A 21,541-nucleotide genomic window follows, 5' to 3' on the forward strand; every position below is an offset into this window, starting at 1 on the left:
TGTTTTTTTTTTTTTTTTTTTTTTTTTCTGAAGTCATATGCTGGAGGCCTGATTGTGCAAACACGTATGCATGTGAGTGGTTTTCACTTGAGTAATCCCTCTCATTTTAATGGGACTGCCACACAGGTGACTCATGTGTGCACACTGGCATAGTAGAGGGTCCTGTGGCCTTGATCCAACCAAGGCTTTGCACGTGCGCTCTGTGGCATTGCTGGCAGGTTGTGGAAATAAGTAAGCGTTAGTATAAAACAAGTGGTGCATCTATCACTTCAAATAGTTATTGAAAGAGTTCTGTTTCAGACATTTAAAAATAAGTTACTTGTTTTGATAAGTTTTTTTGAAAACATTTAAAACAGGCTAATTAGAAGCCAGATTTTGTCTTTTTATTGAAGAATTTCCATGAGAACTTCTGCCTTTAGGGTAATGATTTCCTTAAAATTCAGTGGTACAATTAGGCCATAGAAACAGCACTTTTAACTATTTGTGGAAAAAGAAATGTTACATTAATGTGTTGAAGGCTACTGTTTACGATAATCACCTGTTCGTTAACTTTACAAAGGCTTTGTTGAAACTCTTCGTGGAAATACTGGGAGGGAGAAAACCTAGCAGCCTCATTTGCAGAGGTTTAAACCATAACCAAGTCACTGAGCTCAAGGATGGAGAGCAAGTGCACAAATTACAAAGCAAACAAATGTGCAAAGCTTCTGCTTCAAGAGGTTTTAATTTGGGCATACTAAAATGGCAGGTGAAGTCACAGAGCATGCTTGTGTTATTTCCATATTAATTGCCTTACTAGCAAGAAAGAAATGAGAGCGATCCAGTGTTCAGAAGTCAGTCAGTGTCACTGAAAAGTACTAGGATCACATTCTAAAATAGCAGATTGGATTTTTGTCGTTTATTGTGGACTGCTTTTATGGATAGCCAGAAGTTCTTGTAACAGATGGTGGGGTGGCCAGATGTGGAGAGCTGGGAAAAGCAAAACAAAACCTCTCCCTCCACTTAGTTCAATACCTAGCACCTTGTATAAACTGTTGGCCCACACCCAAAGGCCTCCAGAGCAGAAATTATCTCACACCTGAGGAATCAGGCAACTAGACTAAGGCTCATAAGGATTTGCTTTTAGACTTCAGACCAAATGGGGATGTTTAAACCTGAAAAAGAGTACGATGCCACATAACGGCACCACTCACCCTGTAACTGACGTCCGGCTAACAGGAATATAGTAAACTTAGATACAGCATCTTGTTGGCAAGCCCTTCAATGCTCCTCAAGAAGGCAGAAAGTGAAGAGAGACTTAGGGGGGACTCACTGTTTCAGAATCCACTTTTTTCCCCTTAACCCTGGCAAATGAATCTATTTCATACAATTTTTGTACAATTTTGCACAGAGGAGCATGCACGTGGCTGTTTCTTTTACTGCCCACAGCATTCTGTGTGTTTTCTATATATCCTTTATTTTTCTACACAATTTGCTGCTAAAAATGTGTTTGCATTCTCATGTGATGCCATTAATTCAGTCAAGGGAAGTATGAAAATAAGATCTGTGATCAATAAACAGCTGAATATGAACACAAAATAAATAAGTTAAATAAATTCAACAAAGAAAAAAAATCCTAGTAGTTTTTGTAAAACTAACTTTACATATTATACATATAAATTATCAGATTTTTCCATTACACTGTTAGAACTTAGAAAAAAAATAATTAAAATATTTCTAAAGTATGGTGTTTGGGTCTACAAAATATTGTGCTGACCCAGTTTTCAGATTGAGCCCTCTATGTCAGCCCAGATGTGTTGCAACAGCAAGAATAAGTTAAGAAGGACAGACAAAATAAATCATTACAGATGGCGTGCCTTATTGGGCCTCAGTGGTGCTTCTCAGCACATGGAATGTATACTTTTATCTGGATGAGCATGTGAAAGATGCAGCCCTCTGTAGAGATTATGTGCACTGAACAAGCCTGCCTACGTCTCGGTTACACAAAATCAAACCAGCTACAAGCAGCTGTGTAGCTCACAAGGAAATCGACACAACCATATGTATTAGGATACACTGTCACAAATTCCTCAAGATGCATTGCCTCTGCTTTTCAAACACAGGTAATGTTTGACTGTTCACAAGTGGAGCATTTTCTCTTTAAGTTAGGCCAGGACATCAGACTTCATAAATTTTGTCTTGCAAGTAGCTGAATAATGAATCCAGTCCTTTGGAAGAGCTCCACAGCTGTTTTAACATCTGACACTCTTTCTCATTCACATCTTCAAGTCCGGATTTCAGGAAGCTCCGCACGAGACATTTGGACTCTTCCAATACCTAAAGCCAAAACATCACTCAGTATTTTATTTTGACTCTGACAAAATTATTATGGATAATGGCATGAACAGCATTTTTACACTACTGACTCTGTTTTACAATCTAAATAACTCCTTTGGGCACAGAAATTAGATCTGATTTATAGCCATAACTCCACTTGCTGATAGTCAGCATCTTTAAGAATTAAGGACTTCTGAGGTTTATGCCTTAGTACCAACATTTTTAAAAGGAATGGGGAATTCTGAAGCACCTTAGTTCACTGAAGGTCTGCCATGAAGCACTAGAAGGAGCTGAACTCCCTCCTGTTGAAAATGTGATCCCTTGAAATGAAAATGTGTGAGGCATGATATGTTGGCTACTTGTTTTCTCGAAGGTAGTCTTTAAGGTTATAGAGGTTGGAAACCCAAATGTGGATGTCCATCATCTTTAACAATTTTCCCTCATGCATCATTTCCTCATCAAAACAGAAATGAATAGGAAAGGGCCTTTACCGCAAATACCTTTTTAAGTTTATTTACTTACATTTTTATAAAAGTGAAAGAAAAGAAGGGTGTTCAGCAAAACAAGCATCCTCTGACTGTGTTCTGGAGTTAGATTTGCTTAGCATGTACAAGCAGTCATAAAACATCACGTAAGGTTTTTACAACGGAAAGACCAATCTCAAGCCCTGAGTAATCGCTCTAAGTTCTTAAAGGCATGAACAGCAGGTCCATGGTTGCTCCCATAGTTCAGCTTGTTTTTCCCAGACCCATTTTCAGACACATTGAGATTGCCTTCTTTAAAACTCTTTTTGAAATATATTAACACCACTATGTATCTCACAAGGAACCCAACTAGTCAAACAAAACCATTAATAATTCATACATTGAGGCAGATTTTTTGGGAACAGAAGACTTAATGTAAACTAATACAGTGTTTATGGTAAGGGAGACGTATACTCTCCACTCAGCTTTGTCAACACCTACATGTTAAGCCCAGTTCCTATCTGTTTTAGGTTACAACACTGCTATTCCAAAATAGTATTTCTCTTTAACTCAAGTAAATGGTGTTAATTGCAAATCGCGGGGCCTGTGTATTTTTTTGGTCTGTTTGTGAACAAGTAGCCACAGTGAACTTGGATGAGCTCATCATATTAATTGTTTTTGTGACTTCAGCCTGATTTGCATTTAGGATCTCAGAGAGTAAATCTAGTCTGACAGTTTTAACTCTCATCTTTGTCCACAAGTCTTCCTAACAGGTCTCAAGAGAAAATTTCATTGGCAGCCAATAACAGTGAAGGAAGGAAGAATTCACTGTAAGGTCCAGAGGTTTTCTGAACTCATATAATACACGTTATATCAGCATGATCAAATAAGCTTATGCTACATTTCCAGAGAGTTTCATTCTGAATGTCTTTTGAGAGATCTAATCTACATTTAATTAAAAATCTCCTGTGTCTCTACCTTCTCTTTTACAATGGATCTTTTAAATGAAACTGAGGGATGCTAAGACAGTTTCAGGCATAGGAAGTATAGCAAGAAACTGCAACAATTTGCACTTTACTTAGTGTAGTTTTATTGCAGCCAGTATCACTTTCTTCACTGCATTTTTTTTAAACAAGGATGTGCCCAGAATAGGAGTATATCTGCCTGAAGGGAAAAAACCTTAGGAAGTAAAAATAGGAAAGGATTTTCTTTCAACTTTTATGTACACAAAAGGAAAGTTATAATACACTGTGACCAGACTGTGTTCAAATCCCTCTGTGTCTGGATCTCACCTCTCCTTCACAGCAGAGGTTAGCTGGCACTATCCTACCCTTCTGGTGCACTGTGTAGAACATTTTGCAGAATCAGGAACTATGCAGGTGCAGAAAAGAAGGCAGAGTCAGCTGACAGGCTGGCCAGGACAACGTGAAAGGCAAATATATTTTCTTACTGGCCCTACAGAGATTTCCCAGTACAGTTGTATAGTTTCAGACTCTTCCACCTTCATGACAGAAACCAATGCTAAAATCCTCTTTCAAAATCTGGGGCAAGGAGGTTCCACTCATACTGAATAAATGCAAAGATGGAGAAAGGAAACAACCCTCCCTTCCACTGAAAATGGGAAACTCCACGAGCTCACTGATCCCTATCCAGATTTTCTGTTGTTAGCCCTCTTCCACAGGTATGGCTGTGGAAACTGAGGACCCACCATGGGATGAGCCTTGGGAGCACACCTTGCCTCTGTGAAATGTAATTTAATCACAAAGGAGTTTGATTTCTTACCACGGCACTGCAGGATGCCATTTCTTTCACTCGTAGCATCACTTCTTGGCTAAATGTTGTTGGCCAAAATACTTGTGACACTAGTCCTCTGCTGCAGGCTTCCTGTGCTGTCAGCTTTCTCCCACAGAACAACATTTCATTTGCCTGTGAAACAAAAAGATTACTTGGGTTATAATTTCCTTAAAAAATTTTCCATACTTGCCCGCTATTTTCAAGATTAAATTCACAAATGGTCTCCTGTATCTTTCCATACTGCAAAATACTTAAAAAGGCGTTTCGGTAGCTATTTAAGGATTGTGCAGGTGGCCGGAGCACAGCATGGGTTTCATTTAAGAGAAATGTGCTGGCATGCATGATGAATCTGTATTGCTGCTTTTACAAGAGTAACTGTCAGTGATACAGTGATACTATGCCAAGAGTCATGGAACCTAGTACGAAGTACTTCGTGGGGCAAATTCTGCTTTGTTATACTGGTAAAAACTAAGCAACCTTACTGGAATTAGTATAGCTTGTCTGTAGAGAGCAGAGAGCAGTATCTTGCTCTGTTACTGCACATTCCTAACAGAATACAGACAAGTACTCTGCAACATTATTCTGCTAATGCATTTCTTCCCTTTTCTACCATGATCTTGACAATCTTTGCTTTTTCAACCTGTGTTCAATCTTTTGTGTATACAGCATGTGTAATATATTGAATTCTGAGGTCATTTTGAGATAAGAAATTGGTAGAGATTAGATGAACTTTCCACAGATTTCATTTCCATTCATGACAATTAAAAGAAACAATTGTTTTCTGTTTTACTTTTTAAACAGAGAAAGAAGAGCATGATTTTAAGAAAGGTTCTTCAGCAATTTGAGGTGGAAAACCTTACCAGTGCAACACCCAGAATTTGTGGGAATGTGTATGATGAGCAGCCAGCTGGAGTGAGTCGGATTGTTGCGTATGGTGTCTGAAACCATGCCTTCTCACTTGCCCAAACGATATCACATAGTGGTAAAATAGAAGCTCCTAACCCAAGAGCAGGGCCGTTGATAGCAACCACAATTGGCTTCTTAAATTGAATAAAAGCTTTTACAAAATCCCTAAAATAAAAAATAAAAGAAAGATCTTGAATACAGTAACACTTAGATAAATACCCAAGCTTAAAGTACTTAATCTGAAAACAAATTAGAACCACAGATGAACACAATAAATGCCATGGCCCAGTTTTATGAGGTCAGAATTGCAAGATACTTTCTAATTTGCACATGGAAAATTTTGCTCATATTTAGTTATTTAATCTTTCTGAGTACGTAGGATATTAAATAGTTTTGTATATGTTGTATACGAACTGATTAACTGGAATGCACTGGCTGGTGTACTTTTTGCAGAATGGTTTGGTTAGGTTTAGTTTTACTTCTGGACCAGTAACTCATGAGTTTGTACACATAGCGCTTCTCAGTTTGCTCCACAATGGCTAGTACGGATTCTGATGATCTGGTTTGGCTAACTTGATGAACATATTATAGCGTGAAAGACAGGAAACTCATAGGTGGATTGCTGAATATTTATTTTTTTCAAAAAGTTCTCTTAAGATCCTATGTCAAAGGTTACTGCAGGTCCCAGCAATGGATTGGGAAACAGTAAACGTTTATGGCACACCAGCGGAAAGAACAAGACCCACAAAGGGGAGTCAGAGAGAGAGAAAAATGTTTGAACAGGGAAAGAATTAGGTGAGTGATCTGTTGGGTCTTCATTGCAAAGTCTTCGGCAAAGACATAACAAAGTAGATGCCCTGGCCTGCCTACAACAGTAAATGTGAAGCGATGGGAAATAATGGGGAAGTAAATGTGATCGGATTCATCTGGATGAATGAACTAGAACATGTTAAATTCTGTGCAATGAGGAGATATTTTAAATAAGTTACCTACCAGCAACTCTGGAAAGACATCTGTTGAATGGAACAGCCTATACACCAATTAGGGAAAAGCATGAGTGTAATTGTGGGCAAATTATGGGCTCTAGCAGCTCAGTGCACAGCAGGTATATGGAGGCAAACGAGATGCTCAATTACTTTAGAAAAGAGACATATATAAATCAAGTTCAAAACGAAAGAGGAGATTCTGTTCCTGCACTGGGTATTTATTAGATCCAGAGTACATCTTTGCTGACAGATTTTAGGAAAGAACATTTTGTCAAATGTGCCCTTTGATGAGTTGCAGCTCTCCCACTGAGGTCAAAAAGACCTAGACTTCTGTATCTGAGAACAGGAGGTGTGCCTTGCAGGTTAGAGTGCCGATTTGGCAAAAAATGGAAAACATACCAAAGATAAGTATTTTATTGGACTGAAGTGCAAGGGCATTGGCTGTATTTTAAATGAAAATGAAGAGTCTGAGGTGACCCAGCATTAAATGTTCAATGAATGAGTTCTGTTTCAGGCTATCTAGTAAGGAGTTGATTTTTGACCATGGGAAAATAGAGGCTTGTGGGAATTGATGGAGCTCTGTTCACACAGTGAGTAATAAAACAGAAGATCAGTGGCAAGACAAAGAGAGTGAAATAAGGAACATCACATTTGTCTGTTCAAGACCATTTCCTTCTAGATGATAGCAGGGTTAAGGAGAGTTGTGGTTCATTTTTTTTTGCAGAAGCAATGCTGTTCCCTTATCTTGTTATTTCTTCAGTTGTTTATGGTTGAGTAATGACTGAGGATCACTGCACCTGATTAATTCCAGAATTTTGAGAACCTTAGTAGTTAAGCAAGTAAGCCTTCCAAGTAGGACTACAGATGGGAACAGAGATGTGATGAATGATAGGTAAAAAGAACAAACTATAGATAAATGGTGGCAGCAGATCTGAGGACCATGTGGAGGCAGAAGAAAACAGTGTTGTGGAGAAAAGCAGGAAGCATGTGGTGATAAATGGGACTGGAAGTGAATATGGAAAGGCAATTAGGGACGCGGAGAGGAAACGGTTAGATGATGGGGAGGAAGAACAAAGCAGAACACATTAATGGAGGGGAAGGGTTGAAGGAAATGTGAAATCTTCATATGAGTGAGCAAGGAAGGAAGGACCTGGAGATGGGGAGAGAGTGGCACAGAACACTGAGAAGACACAATGAGCCTCTGTTGTGAGGGAAGGATGGGGAGCACAGAGGATGGTACAATGGATGGGTATGGAACATGCCACCTATAGGATGGAGTGGAAGGCTACAATATTGGGAGCTTACGAGGGGAACAAATGCCTGCATTTGGTCTACAGAAGCTGCAGTGTCCAGCACTCCACTTATCTGTGTTCCCTGTTTGGTACGTTATTTGTTTCAGTGAGTCCTCTTTGTACCAAGAACCTGGCATATTTCTATGCCTCCGAACTGTAAGTTCACACGTAGTTTCTGGGCTAGAAGATCCTTGTTTCAATTCAAGGCAGTCTTTGAAAAGGACTTAAAATTGTAACTGTTGTTGCACAGTAGAGCCAGAAGCTCAAAAATAGGAAAAAGTGTCACATGCAGAAGGCTTTTGGTTTTGCTAGAGGATATCTGGGAAGTTGACCATCGAATATTCTTTGGGATGCTCAGATACCTCTGCATTGTTGCAGAGGTCTTGCTGCAGGTCAGGGCTCATAAGCATGTCAAAGGCTATAAAGAAGTTGAGCAAGTAAAGTCATCCTTCTTTGTTTTCTTCTGAGTACACCCAGAATTTTATGTATCAGGTCATATAACGATGCCTGACTGATGATGCGAGACTGATGCTGGGAATGCCTTCCAGTGAGTCTTTTGATTGCAGGGCTCTGTAGGCCACATACGCACAGTTGCAGTGCAGTCTGTCTGTCTGCCTTTTCCCTGCTCCAGGAGTGCAATGCCGGACACACGTCTGGACGATGGCAGCTCAGGCTGACGGATCTATGTTCAGTACCTGGAGAGAAGCTACAGTGCCACACATCTGTGAGTTGCAAGCCCTAAAGGCAGTGGATGAGGACAGGGGCCAAATGAATAAATCATTCATGTGAGATGAGACTTGATGGGTATTTAAAATTCAGTTTTAACTTGTGATCAGTATACAAGATCCATACTTTAGAAAGTGGAAACACACGGTAATCAAGATTTTAATTTCATTTTGATTCAAGTCTAACTTGATGTAAAGCAGTGGAGGCAAAGATCCGTTAATGTGTTTTAGGACATCCTAACCGCTGAAAAAGCGAAGTGTACATTTTTTTCTACTCTTATTACAGTATATTTTCCATGAGTTGAGTCCTTTGTACACAGAAAGCACAGAGAGTGCTAAATGGAAAATGTAGTGTATTGTTTCCAGAAGTACAATAAAAATCTATTTCCAGTGGGCCTGAAGCCGACATTCTTGACAACGAGCAGTACATTGTACCAGTATTTCAAGAGTGTTCTGTGAGTCCAAGGATGGAAAAATTGAGTATGATAGTCTGACTTATATTCATTTCAGTGTTGAATTGATAAGTATACCTGTATATTAGATGTGTGTGGATAAATGTACACATATATAACAATACCTATCTATACAATCTTTACACAATTAATATTACATCCGTATCTTCTAATGGAGTGTGAGTGTGCCTGTGTTTTCAAACAAGAATAGTGATTTTCTTTCCTCACAGTTTTTTTTTTTCCACTTTATTAAAAATCCTTCACATTAAAAAAAAAAAAAAAAATTAGGATGTTAGTCATGATGTTAGACACCGAGATTTTTAGGAATTGGCTCCTTGCCTACTGCTAGATTCCTGGAAATTGTTTATATGGAAAGTGTATTTTGCTATGAGGTTTTATTGTCATTTTCAATACACTTTATTAAAAATCCTTCACATTAAAAAAAAAAAAAAAATTAGGATGTGTCCTTCAAAGGGTTTTTCTTTTTTTAAATATCGCTACATGATACTCAAGCATAGCTAGGGTCTTAAAACCACGTAATTTCTTATATTTAAGAAGTACATTTTAAATATTTTCAAAATAGTTACTGCTTCGAGAATTTCAAAAGTATTAAACTGAGAATCCAAACTGATCTGCAGTAGTTGTAACCAAGATAATTGGTGGTTAATACATGTCATGTAACAACTAAACCTGATCTTATGTTACACTAATATATCAAAAATATAGATCTGTTGCAAAACAAATTCTTCAATATTCCTTCATAGAATTGTTGCATAAAGTTTTAAAGCTCTCAGAAGAGTAATAATTATTTGTAGGAAGTGGGGGGAAAAAAAGGGACCAAACCCTCTCCTGGTACAGACTGGTGAAATACCACTGGCTTTAGTGGAGTAATGTTGATTTATACTGGAAGATCGGCCAAATATGTATGAAATATACCTTGTGGATAATGGAAATATTTGGTGATATATTGTGCAGATTGATTTGTAGACTGCACGTCATAAACCCTGGATTTCTATTAAGGTAATGTGATATATATAAGGAAAGTCACATTTTAGTTATCAAAATAAAACTACATTTACATATATATTAAGTAATTTAAGTTTAAGAAAAAGAGTGGAGACCCTTCTAATAAGGTTCTGAAATACAGTGGCAGACTGCTATTTCAACAGAATATGAGTAAGCCATGGATTCCCATTTGTACTGAAATTCATTAAAATAATGAACATTAAAACAAATAAAATATCTGCCTTTCAGGAGCCACTTTAGAACATGAAGCAATAGCTAATTTGGAAAAACAACAACAAAGTTGTATTTGAATTTGGAGGAATGATTTGAAATATTAAATACAGAGAATTGGAATAAAATAAATCCTTATGGATATTAGCACTGGAATAAACGTGCTTTCTTTTCTAATAAGGAAAGGTCCAAGTTTCTTCTTACTAAACAAATTTGTAGGACTATAATTAGAATGCAATCAACACTTAAATAGACAACATTTTTGGACCTGATAAATATCTTTATAATCACACACTGCATTTCATAATTTAGAGATCATAGGTAAGCTTGGGTCACCTTATAGCTTCTGCAATCCTAGTGCTTTCCTTTCTTCTGTCATTGGATAACCTGCCAATTAAATATGAGTAATCTAGGCCACTACAGAATACACTTCCCACTGCGCTGAGAAGTAAGAGTTTACTGTCATCAGCTGATGCATTGCACAATGCTCTCCGAACTTCCTTCATGATCTGTGGATAAAGAAAAGTAAACAATTCGACATGCATGCCGTTGCAATATCATTTCCCTAGTTTTACAAACCTTATTGATTTTGAGAGACTTAAATTTTGGGCACTATTAATACTTACATCAATTATATATATTTATATAATTTTAATATTCTTAGAATGATAACACTGAGAGTTTACAAAATATTTTATATTTGGAAGTGTTTTGTTGATGCTTACTAATTAAAGGACACGGTTATCACAACAATAGCCTATTAACCTCAACAGGTTGTAAGCAAAATCTATAAACCCCAGTTTTCAGTTCTTCAACTACTTTGGTTTGTATGACTTCAACCAGAGCAAAGCAGGACAAGAGGACATCATATACCTCAATACGGCAAATATATTATTAATATTTCTGTGGTCAGTGATATTGTTAAAGTCTACAAAAGTTAGAGCAAAAAAGCCACTTGAAAGAGAGCCATTTTGACTCTGATTTACAACTGGATCAAGCTATTAATTGCACCATAAATCAAACCTCATCAAAATCTGTATAGAATTGAGCTGCTGGTATTGTAAGAAAATGGCCTTTCATCTGAACAGAGAATTGTTTTTCTAATAATTTTAAAAAGGAAATATTACTTCATAAACTTCTGATGGGTAACTTCTTATTTGGTCACAATTCAGCATAGTTTGTAAGCTGTCACTGATTTCAGTCATTTCAGCTTCCCCTCTTCTCTTTAGTGACTTGCTCCTCACTTCAAGGGCCATGATTTCATCTAGTGTGACACCTCCTATGCTTAAACATACTCATGTGTCAAAGTATTTCCTATAGACAGGGTCCTGTTGAGTCAAATTTTTCTCTTTTGTACTGAAAGATTTGCTGTTAGTGTAAATTTAGGTAAAAGATAGCAAAATGTGGTTGGGGAATTAAATATGGTTTCCATGTGAGAGAAAACCAAGATTTTTAGCTTGTGATTATTTTTGTTCACTACTTTATGTTTCCAAAAATTCTTTGGATCTCTGAAGTGCCTTATTTAAGAAATGTCCCTAAACACAGAACAGAAGTTTTGTTTATAACATTCTAGGTAGCCTTTTATTAGAAATCCTGTGACTTGTGAAACCAAGCTTGAACTTGTATATTCAAACCATGCAGTGCAATGCTACCTGCCTGCTTTCCATACGTGTTTGCATAACAATGACGCAGTGCAATGCTACCTGCTTGCTTTCCATACGTGTTTGCATAACAATGATTGCTACTGGCTGCTGAGACTGGGACATTTGATAGCAGGTGGTGAACTTTTAGATGCTTCACTTTTGTAAAAGTGCACTTCAGAACGCCTGTAATAGCGAGTATGTGACAGTGGGTGGAAGTGAAGTAATTAAAAGCAGCAGAATTTGGAAGTTTATCTGAAATTCTTGTGCAGGTACAAAAATGTCATCAGTGATTTTACAAGTACTGTTTATTCTCAGAGTCTCAGAGGCTGTCTCAGCCCTCAGTTGGTAAAACAGAGCAAAAGCGCATTTTGTAAAGGGCAAACAAAGGGAAAAAAACCCTAAAACCTCTGTTCAAAGTTAAAAAAGAAACTTTAGAAGGTGGTAGATGTTAGAATAACAAAAGATACATATTTTGATTTTCCTAGTTCCATGCGAATGCCAGATTGTCCTCTTTAGTTTATTTTAAATGTTCTCAAAATCTGCTCTTTCTTAGGGAGCATGTTTAAATAATATCAGAGAATACCAGTCAAACATTTTTATATACAATGAGGAGTGTTGTTTTAAATATGATGCCACGATAGGATACTCCATTCAGCAAGTTTCTTTACCGTTCCCCTTCCTCCAGTAATATTTGTATATGTACCATCTCTTTGATGTTACCACTGCTATCCTTCAAACACATCATTACCATTACAAACCTGTCTCTTTTTTATCTTACTCCTCATTGATTTGGATGGCTAAAGCCATCTAGAAGTATAACAAACTTTTGAGCAAAGGTTATACTACTTGTGGGAAAACCCAATATTCTGGTATCAGTGTTTTTTCAATGTTTTGGAGAGGGCGATATCAAAAGTCCATTATTAGGAACTGATCTTCCAGATATAGTCGAAAATGGGAAGACTTTGACAGTATTTTGGATAGTATTTTTGAGCAGGAGTGGAAATTTAGTTCCACTGCTCCACTAGTTTCTAGCAAAAGAAAACAGTATCAGAAACCAGGAAACCATAATGTATTGGTGTTTTCAGTCTCCAAAAAGTATTCTTTTTTAAAATATCTGTAAGTTTGTCATTAACTTTATCATCACAAGGTGCTCGGAGGCTCATTGGAATACACCAATGCCAGCAAAGTCGATTCTCACTCCCTTGTTTTATGCCATGATTCCTTTGCTGGTGCAGTCCAAAATTCACCTGGTCACCTTGTCACTCGGCCTAGTTATAGCCAACCTGCTGTCCACTGTTGCTTCTGAATGCCTTGGCATCATGGCTTTCCTCACTGATTATCTGGGTAGGGGTATTTCTCTACAGATGTTTATATGATTACAGGAAAGCTACTAACAATAAAATACAGATAAAAAAGATGGTTTGTCTGTAGGGTTACAGAACTGTCTATTAACTGGCAGTACTGTAAAGTAAATATAATTTTAGTTCAGAACTGCTGTCTAGTTTTAAGTACAAATTTCCATTTAATGCAGTAGTGGATTCAGTTTGCAAATATAGAGATACTACGTGTCTTTAGTTACATTTCTTTGTCAGATTCCATATTCTTTTTCTCTTTTCCATGGTCATTAAACCTTCCCTCATTTTGGTATAACTATGGCATTTGTCCAATTAAATTTTACTTTTTCTAGTGGACCAGATCTAATATTACTATTTGCAGGGTTCCACAGCAGTATTCTCCAGTTCCATGCTTTTTTTAATTAGCTTTTTTAATGGTCTTTTAGTTAATTTTCAGTTTTGGGGACAATATTTTTATTTGAATGCATTTGACTAAAATTTCTGAGGAAGTATTTACAAAACAGTATGAGCCAGTTCTTTTGCTTATAAAAATCTGTTGAATTATAAATTTAGACCAGGCCTAATGCTTCACTTACTGTTTTATTGAAACCCAAATATATAATAAAATTATCACTTTCTCAAAAGTTGCTTATTTTTTTAATCCTGTCAAGAAAATAAGTTGGTTAGTTCTTTAATAGGACACCTTATATTGCAAAATGAACATAAAATGTTTAAAAACTACATTACACTTCTAAGAGCTTATTTTAATGCCTGTCACTGCATGTAGGAAATCTTAAAAGGTATTTGGTGCCCTTTGCTTTCAATATTGCTTACATTCTGGGGAAATCAGGAAGCTGGGAACTTAACACCGTAATTATACAAAGTATCTTGAACAGAAGTCTCTTGTTCATATAAATAGAAATACTAGTTTAAAACGTTAACTTCTCTGGATCTCTAAGGATTCACTGTTGATATTCTTAAAGGTAAATATTCTGTAAATATTACAGTAAACCCAAATTTTAAAGCCATTCAGTTGTTCTTAGAACCTCTTCCACAATCGTACCTTTTTACATAAATACACTTTTTGTTACTTACTGACTCTTTGTGCCAAACAGATCCTGAGTCCTTTCTGTCTGGTAAATAAAGGAATTAGGAACCTATAAGGCTGGCTTCAGGCAGAACTACTGGCCAAAAAAGCAATTTGTCTTTGTATGAGAGCAAAAATACAGATAACAAGTAAACTTGTACCTGCATTTTTTTTTTTTTTAAGTCAGGAAAAGTTGTAAGTAAGGAAAAGTGAAAGCAAACCAGTGCTCCAAAATGCACCTGGTAGAACTTCAAACCCTGTAATTCTCATGGCTAGAAATTTGAAACCTGATTCTTTTGTATGAGAAGTGTATTTGAGGTAGTTATATCAGTCTTCAATGAAAACATTAGCTGTTTAGGGTACGCTTTGCATTTAATTCAGGGGAATATTAATTCCTAGCTCTATTAATAGTGTAAAGGAAATACAGTGGATGGATCCATTTAATCAGTTTGAAACAGAATTTGGATCCTTGAAATGTGCTGAGTTAAACCAGCAACATCATCATTGGAGAAAGAACTTCAGAAGCAGCACAAGACCCGTGTGAGAAAATGCCCTAATGGAATTCATAATGATGAAGTATTTTACATATCTATTTTAAAAATTAATTTTAAAAGTAGTAAGCCTAAGCCACTGAAATAAAAACAAGCTGTTCAGTTTCATGACACTGGCTTGGAAGTTTGTTAAGGTCTTGTAAAACATAAGAAAGAATTTCTATAGTGCTCTGAACATTTTGTAGAAAAAACTCAATTACTAGTGTGGCGCTGAGCCAACTTCAATCAGTGCAAATGCTGCTGGAAGGAGCATCGGCACATTCCATGCTAAAATCACATGCACAAACCCACAGGTGTGATGTGGTTACCAAAAACATTGGGTGAAGATTCAGGCAGGCTTCTCTAAGCTTTTCTTTTTCTTTTTTTTGTATAAATAAGTTCTTCTTTATTTTAATTAAATTGGCATAAATAGCAGAGGCCAGTGGTTGAACAAAACTACTAAATTTCATCTGAAGATTAAGATAAAGCACAAAGGGAAGCAGGGTTGTTTGGGGGTGAGAGTGATTTTGTATAGCTTAATTTTATAATGATTGTGGGCAGTGCACACCTTTTCTTTTTTTCCTAACATAGATGGCCGAGAATAACCAGACCACTATTTTAACCACGCCAAGTAGACCTGCTCTGAGTAAATTAATCATTGACTATTTGGCAAACGTAATTTACTGAATGTCTAATAAAGCTTGAAGTTAGCATTTCTTTTGACAAAAGGAAACACACTTTCTTTGTTTTGTAGGAGCTTTGTGTTTGTACTTTCTATTCACTGGTGATAAAAGGGGTCAAAACTGAAAATGTTGTAAATCTCCCTAAAATACTCTTATCAGTTTGTCTCACCTATGGCTACGGGTGACAAACTGTAGGGACAAGGCATTCAACATATTCCTCCTTTCAGTTCCTTGGATTTTTGCTGTAATTGCCAGCAAGGATGTGGAATAACCAGTATCGGAGGTGCTGGATGTTGTGGTGTGAATGATCATGGGCTGCAGCCTGGACCGAGGCCAAAGAAGTCATTTCATGTTTGCCAGCAAGCAGCCTTCAGAGGGCAAGAGCTTTCAATTGCTCTCAGCCTGCATGAGTTTTAAACAGACAATCTCAATGTGGAGAACTCATTACTTTGATTAATTCCTGACCATCCAGATCCTGGTCAGTAATGTAGTTTTCTAAAATGTATTTCCTGTTTTTTGAGTGAGCTTCAATAAAGGTTCTAGAAATAGTCTATGCCGGTGATGCAAGAACAGGACTATTATATGCTTATCATTTATTCTTCCACAGAGGTGGGTTCCCAGCATATTGAAAATTTTCAAAGAATGAAATGGATTGGTTTGGCAGACCTGAAGAGCCTGAATTAATTCACTGGTTAGAGCATTTGAATACCACTGATGTGGAACAGCACAGCCAGCAACGTAAAGGTATGTCTGTTCAGCCTGAACATAGTAAGTCCTTGATTTCATACTTTTTCAGGCCCTTGAGCTCTTCGTTTAAATTACCTGCAGTGTCAATTAGTGGTAATTAATACATGGATGGAATGATGAATTCGATGCAATCTAATGCGTTTTAAGGAATTAGTATTAAAAGCAGGTGTTTGGTGTTCTGTGTTAATTACCAAGATAGTCCTTTTAAATATCATATAGTTTAAAAACTAGGAGTGATAAATGTATGTTCCAACAGTTTTAACTATTTAGTATCATTCAGTGTATTAATGTCCGTATGTAGGTGTGCATTTGGGAAGGGGAGTCAAATTTAGAGCATCATTCTGTAATGTCCGTATGTAGGTGTGCATTTGGGAAGGGGAGTCAAATTTAGAGCCCATCATACCTTACCTTGAGTATAAATCAGAGCTGCACTGGCGTGTCTGGAGGGTAGCAGGTAGCAAGAACAGGGCTCAAGCATGTTCTCTGCTCTCCAGGACATGCATCTCATTCTGTGTATTAATGTCCGTATGTAGGTGTGCATTTGGGAAGGGGAGTCAAATTTAGAGCCCATCATACCTGCCACTAGTTTTATCTGAAGCTCATTATAAGCAATTAATTTCAAAGTTATTCAGTTTCTTATTGGATAAAATAATTCCTCAAAGCTACAATCTACTTTTCCCCCAAATATTACTCAAACTGATATTTCGTATGCTCTTACCTTGAAGTTACTGTATAAATCAGAGCTGCACTGGCGTGTCTGGAGGGTAGCAACCCTCCAGAACAGGGCTCAAGCATGTTCTCTGCTCTCCAGGACATGCATCCTGATGCAGGCATTTACTGACACCCCTTTTGTTCTGACATGGGAAAGGTATACTGGGGCATTGCTGCCCACTATGCTGGGATCACAGGGAATGGATGGAAATCTCAGCCCTTCCAGTAACCAATGTACTGGAGTAGTATAAGCTACGAGTCCAAGTGTATAATGTTTGGAACAAGGGAATTCATTAATACCGTTTATATTGTACGACTTTATGCAATTCAGCTGAGAATAGAGCCCCTAATTGGTTAAGATTTCATAAATAAGGACTCATAAAGTGATTCAGGGAAAAAGCAATTAGGGATCAAGATATACTTTTAGAATTACTGTTTCAGGATATAGCCTGAAATTCCTCTGTATGCAACAACTGGAGCACTATTTAAATTAATAAAATGAAAGAGACCAGATTTCTCCTAAGGATAGTAAATATCAGTAACTTCAACATGTGAACAACCGCTTCACACAACGCCATGCTGGAAATACCGATTCTGCCATTCCTTTCTTTACTTCTAATTTTCGGTTTCAGACATGTAAATTAAAAATTAATTTCCATTGCATTCTTTCTGATAGGAATCCCAAGTGTGAAAAAGTTAGACATATCTGAACTCCATATTTCTTTTTTATGATAATCAATTAGGATAAAAATACATAAAATCCAGTTCAAGTGCAGTGTTTCCAAGATAACCCACACATTAGGATGGCTTGCTTTGGCTTTTATGGCTACATGCTTACCTCTGGGGTCAGTGCATTGTTATCTGAAGTCTGACTCGACAGCAAAATATGTGTGAAACCATCTTCTTTCCGGACTACAATGTCCCTGAACCGGCAGTTACTTTCATTTTGACGCACGCTGTATCTTAGTCTCTTATCGAAGACATAATCTTTCTCCCCATCTAGTTTCCTTTTCACAGTGCTGTGTAGATTCAAGCTTCCATTGGCCAGAGAAGAACCTTTCAGATGGAAAGAATCAAAGCATAATTATGTCTATACCTTCAAAGAAATGGAGTGATACTTTCTATTAGCTTAAACATAGCTCAGTATTTACAATAGCCTCTACGTGATAAATTTGATAAATCAAAAATATGCCTGGCTAGTCAAATGTAGCCTCAAGCCATTCTTATTATTCTATATTCCAACACGCAATACTTTTTGTTCTCTGATCAGACAACCTCTAGATCCAGTGAATTGTACCATGTGGGACTGGTACTCTTAACACGATTCAGTTCTGCTTTGACAATGGCCTCAAGTTGCGCCAGGGGAGGTTTAGATTGCACGTGAGGAAAAATGTCTTTACTGAAAGAGTGGTTAAACATTGGCACAGGCTGCCCAGGGAAGTGGTTGAGTCCCCATCCCTGGAGGTATTTAAAAGATGTGTAGATGAGGCGCTTAGGGACATGGTTTAGTGGGCATGGTGGTGTTGGGTCGATGGTTGGACTTGATGATCTTAGAGGTCTTTTCCAACCTTAATGATTCTATGATTCTATGAAAGCAATTGTATCGTGGTCTTCCGCATGAATTTGGGGTGATTCCTGAATTCACAGGAAAATTCTAATTCAGCTTTGAAAAAACTTGACATGACAGGTTTAGTCCAAATCCCATCTTTCAAAGTTATATTTTCTTCCTTTTATGGTGACCAAAAAGTCATTATCAGTTTCAAATGACAATCTGAATAAACACTTGTTGCACATCTCTATGTGACAGTCAGTTAGGGCAGTTCTTACTAAGCTGACACAACTGGCATTCTCTTCCACGTATCCTTGTGGTTAGCGTTAGAAGTAGCAGTTAGCCATCCTCTTTGCGCTGATCTCAAGCTTCTGCTCATTACATTTTACAGTAACAGTAATTACTGACTTTTGACTAACAGATAAGATACTGAACTTTGTACATAGAAAATGTTAATGCTGATGCCATTTTGGAGGGTATCCAGCAGTAGGGAAAAAAGGGAACTATGACAAGAATGATATGGTTCCTCCTTAAAAATGAATGAGAGTAATAGTACGTCAATTTTAAAAGACAGTTCATTCAGACTCACACTGTGTATGAACTGTAAACTATTACTTTGCTTATTTTTACAGTTCCTCTGTAATAGGCAATATATTATGATTGGTAACAATGCTAAACCGGAATGTTGAAAATATCTTTACAAGATTTGTATGCAATACTCCTTTTCTAATTACAGATGTTTCACACTTTTGTCATTAGAAGTAAAGCAGAGACAGGTTGTTGAGGAACAGAGATTAAAGTCACTCTGTTCATGGAAATAGTTTCCAAATCTGTTTTTTGTTTAAATATATGAGCCCACAATACGCCATATTTAAGAAAGGCCAAGAAAGAGCTGAATGAAAACACCTTTGTTTGTTCCGTTCTTTACTCCTGCCAAAGCTGACCCGTTCCTGCTTCTGGTATCAAATAGCCAGGAATTTTTAAAGGGCAGATGACATGAATATTAGAACATAGATTTAAATTTTGTAGTTTATATGACCACTATCCAATTAAAAATGCTCTGTTGGAACAGAATTGAATGGTGAATTCGTAACAGATTACTCTTTAAACCAAAATCACTTACCCTCATTTTGGATTAGCTATGTTTCAACTTGATGTTTATGTAGGTAACTGAACTGTCTGATACCTCTCAGTTGGCAATGGCCTGTGGAATTGTTCACTGTGCGAAACGCCTGTATAGACACTGCAGTTATGATATGTGACGTTAAAATATATAGCGTGCTTAATAGTATTTAACTGGTACTTCATTTGGCCTCATCATGTAAAGTGTGCATGTGTGTACACATATATCTACACACAGAAATGCACATTTGTTAAAAAGTCCACTATTTCAGTCAATCATAAACCTCTTTTTCATTGTTAAATTAAGAGATACCATCTAAAGTATCGCCTATATTATACTGAATGGAGGATTTAACTGGTGCAATGCAAACATTGACAAATTACATTAGATCATCAATTTGAAGAAAAAGCATTTGAAGCCAGCAGAATTTGAAATTTGTTTTCTGGACAAGAATTATCTACAAGTGTAGAAATCACCATGTGCTTGAATTTTGAAATTATGAGTAATTTCTGTTGGCATGTTTCTTCTTTTTCATAAGGTTTTCCTACAGCATATATTTTGACGTGTTCTCACAAACAAAAATCAACTTGTGAAATTACTAATGGAAAACTAATAGCATTGGGAATAATATACTGAAACAAATTAATTATTTGACTGAGGCAGACTTTTAAATATTGCATTTTTATCTATTCAATCCTTACTATGTTGCTTGACCCAGCAATAAACTACTAAGATGTGAAGAGTTAAATCTCTCAAAAAAGTGTAAAGAACTTATAAAATCAGAGGCCAAATGAACATTGAATGGAAAATGTGTCAGACTAACTGTCCTGATTATCTACCTAGCATTGAAGATTATGCCACATCGATTTTAAATACAGATGGTAAGAGAATGGTAGAAGATTAATTCACACAGATAATCCAGCTCAACAAAAAGCCTCATAGTAATAATTTTACTTTAATTTTTTATTATATTCTTCTTTGAGTAATGTATTTAGTTTGTAAATTAAATACGTAAGAAACTATAGATATTATAAAAATATTTTAACTGTCTGCACACCAGCTGACAGAAATTTAACCAGAGGAAAGAAAGATCTAAACTAAATATGAGAGAAACATAAATGAAAAAGTGTCATTTCCAGGAATGGATGATTAACAGAACAACATATAGTGAGTAAATTGTTGTTTCAGTGTATACTGTGTATCCTGTAATCTTGCTTAATCTGGTAAACTGGAGAAAATGACCAGCAAAATCCAAAGACAACACTTAAGTGAAACCAGGCCAATTTAGCACGTCTGTTGCATGGATGTGATGGAGCTACTGAAGGTTTGCTCTGGAGCCACTAAAGCATCCAGATTGTTGCTGCATGAGGGTTAGTAGTTAGCACCTGCTTAACGCACACAAGGGTAACAGTACCTTAATATGTCACAATGAAAAATGACTGTGACATAGGGAAAAAGGGGCATTCTCAAAGCAATCTATACTGCATGTGAAACAAATTAAGGATGTCACAAATTAACTAAGGAAGCTTTAGGTACCTCTAAATGTGGTTTACTGGCTTAGTAATGAGTATTTGATGCTCAGTCTAAGTACAAAAAGAAAACAGAACAGGAGAAAAGATTCCTTCCTTTAGTGGGAGTTTATTCTAATTATTACCTTGTTTTTAATCAGCAGCAGAACTTGTGGAATACCTAAAACCACACTGATGTTTAGAAGAAGTTTCAGTATTTTTTAAGGGAACTTCAGATATTCCCAAGACCACTGGTGCATCTAGTAATCCCTCTCCAAGAATGGCAGTAAAGGATGTTATTTAAGGAAAAAACGCAAGCTTGGCCACTTTCTGCAGTCCTCTCCCCTAGTATCATCCCTAACGTATAGCAATATGAGAGGATTCATCCTTTCTGTTTCCTTCAGTATTTGCTCGTGGACGTTTTCATGGATTTCTCCAATCCCCTTTTGAGCCTGTTG

The 21,541-nt window shown here is 36.9% G+C and overlaps 1 protein-coding gene across 1 annotated transcript in view; it reads right to left on the reverse strand.

The window, feature by feature from the left end:
- Positions 1 to 2: 2 nt before the first annotated feature.
- The window catches only part of CDYL2 (chromodomain Y-like 2), a 62,523-nt gene continuing 40,984 nt past the window's right edge, over positions 3 to 21,541 (reverse strand). Inside the window, exons 4-8 of the mRNA XM_009277341.1 lie at positions 17,742 to 17,959; positions 10,505 to 10,677; positions 5,432 to 5,642; positions 4,560 to 4,703; positions 3 to 2,313 (exon numbers count right to left, since the gene is read on the reverse strand). Of these exons, the coding sequence (XP_009275616.1) occupies positions 2,155 to 2,313; positions 4,560 to 4,703; positions 5,432 to 5,642; positions 10,505 to 10,677; positions 17,742 to 17,959 (905 nt within the window). The 3' untranslated portion in view covers positions 3 to 2,154. The remainder of the gene's footprint in view (positions 2,314 to 4,559; positions 4,704 to 5,431; positions 5,643 to 10,504; positions 10,678 to 17,741; positions 17,960 to 21,541) is intronic.

The sequence above is a fragment of the Aptenodytes forsteri genome, unplaced genomic scaffold, assembly GCF_000699145.1.
Source record: "Aptenodytes forsteri isolate BGI_AS27 unplaced genomic scaffold, ASM69914v1 Scaffold50, whole genome shotgun sequence".
Classification (NCBI taxonomy): Eukaryota; Metazoa; Chordata; class Aves; order Sphenisciformes; family Spheniscidae; genus Aptenodytes; species Aptenodytes forsteri.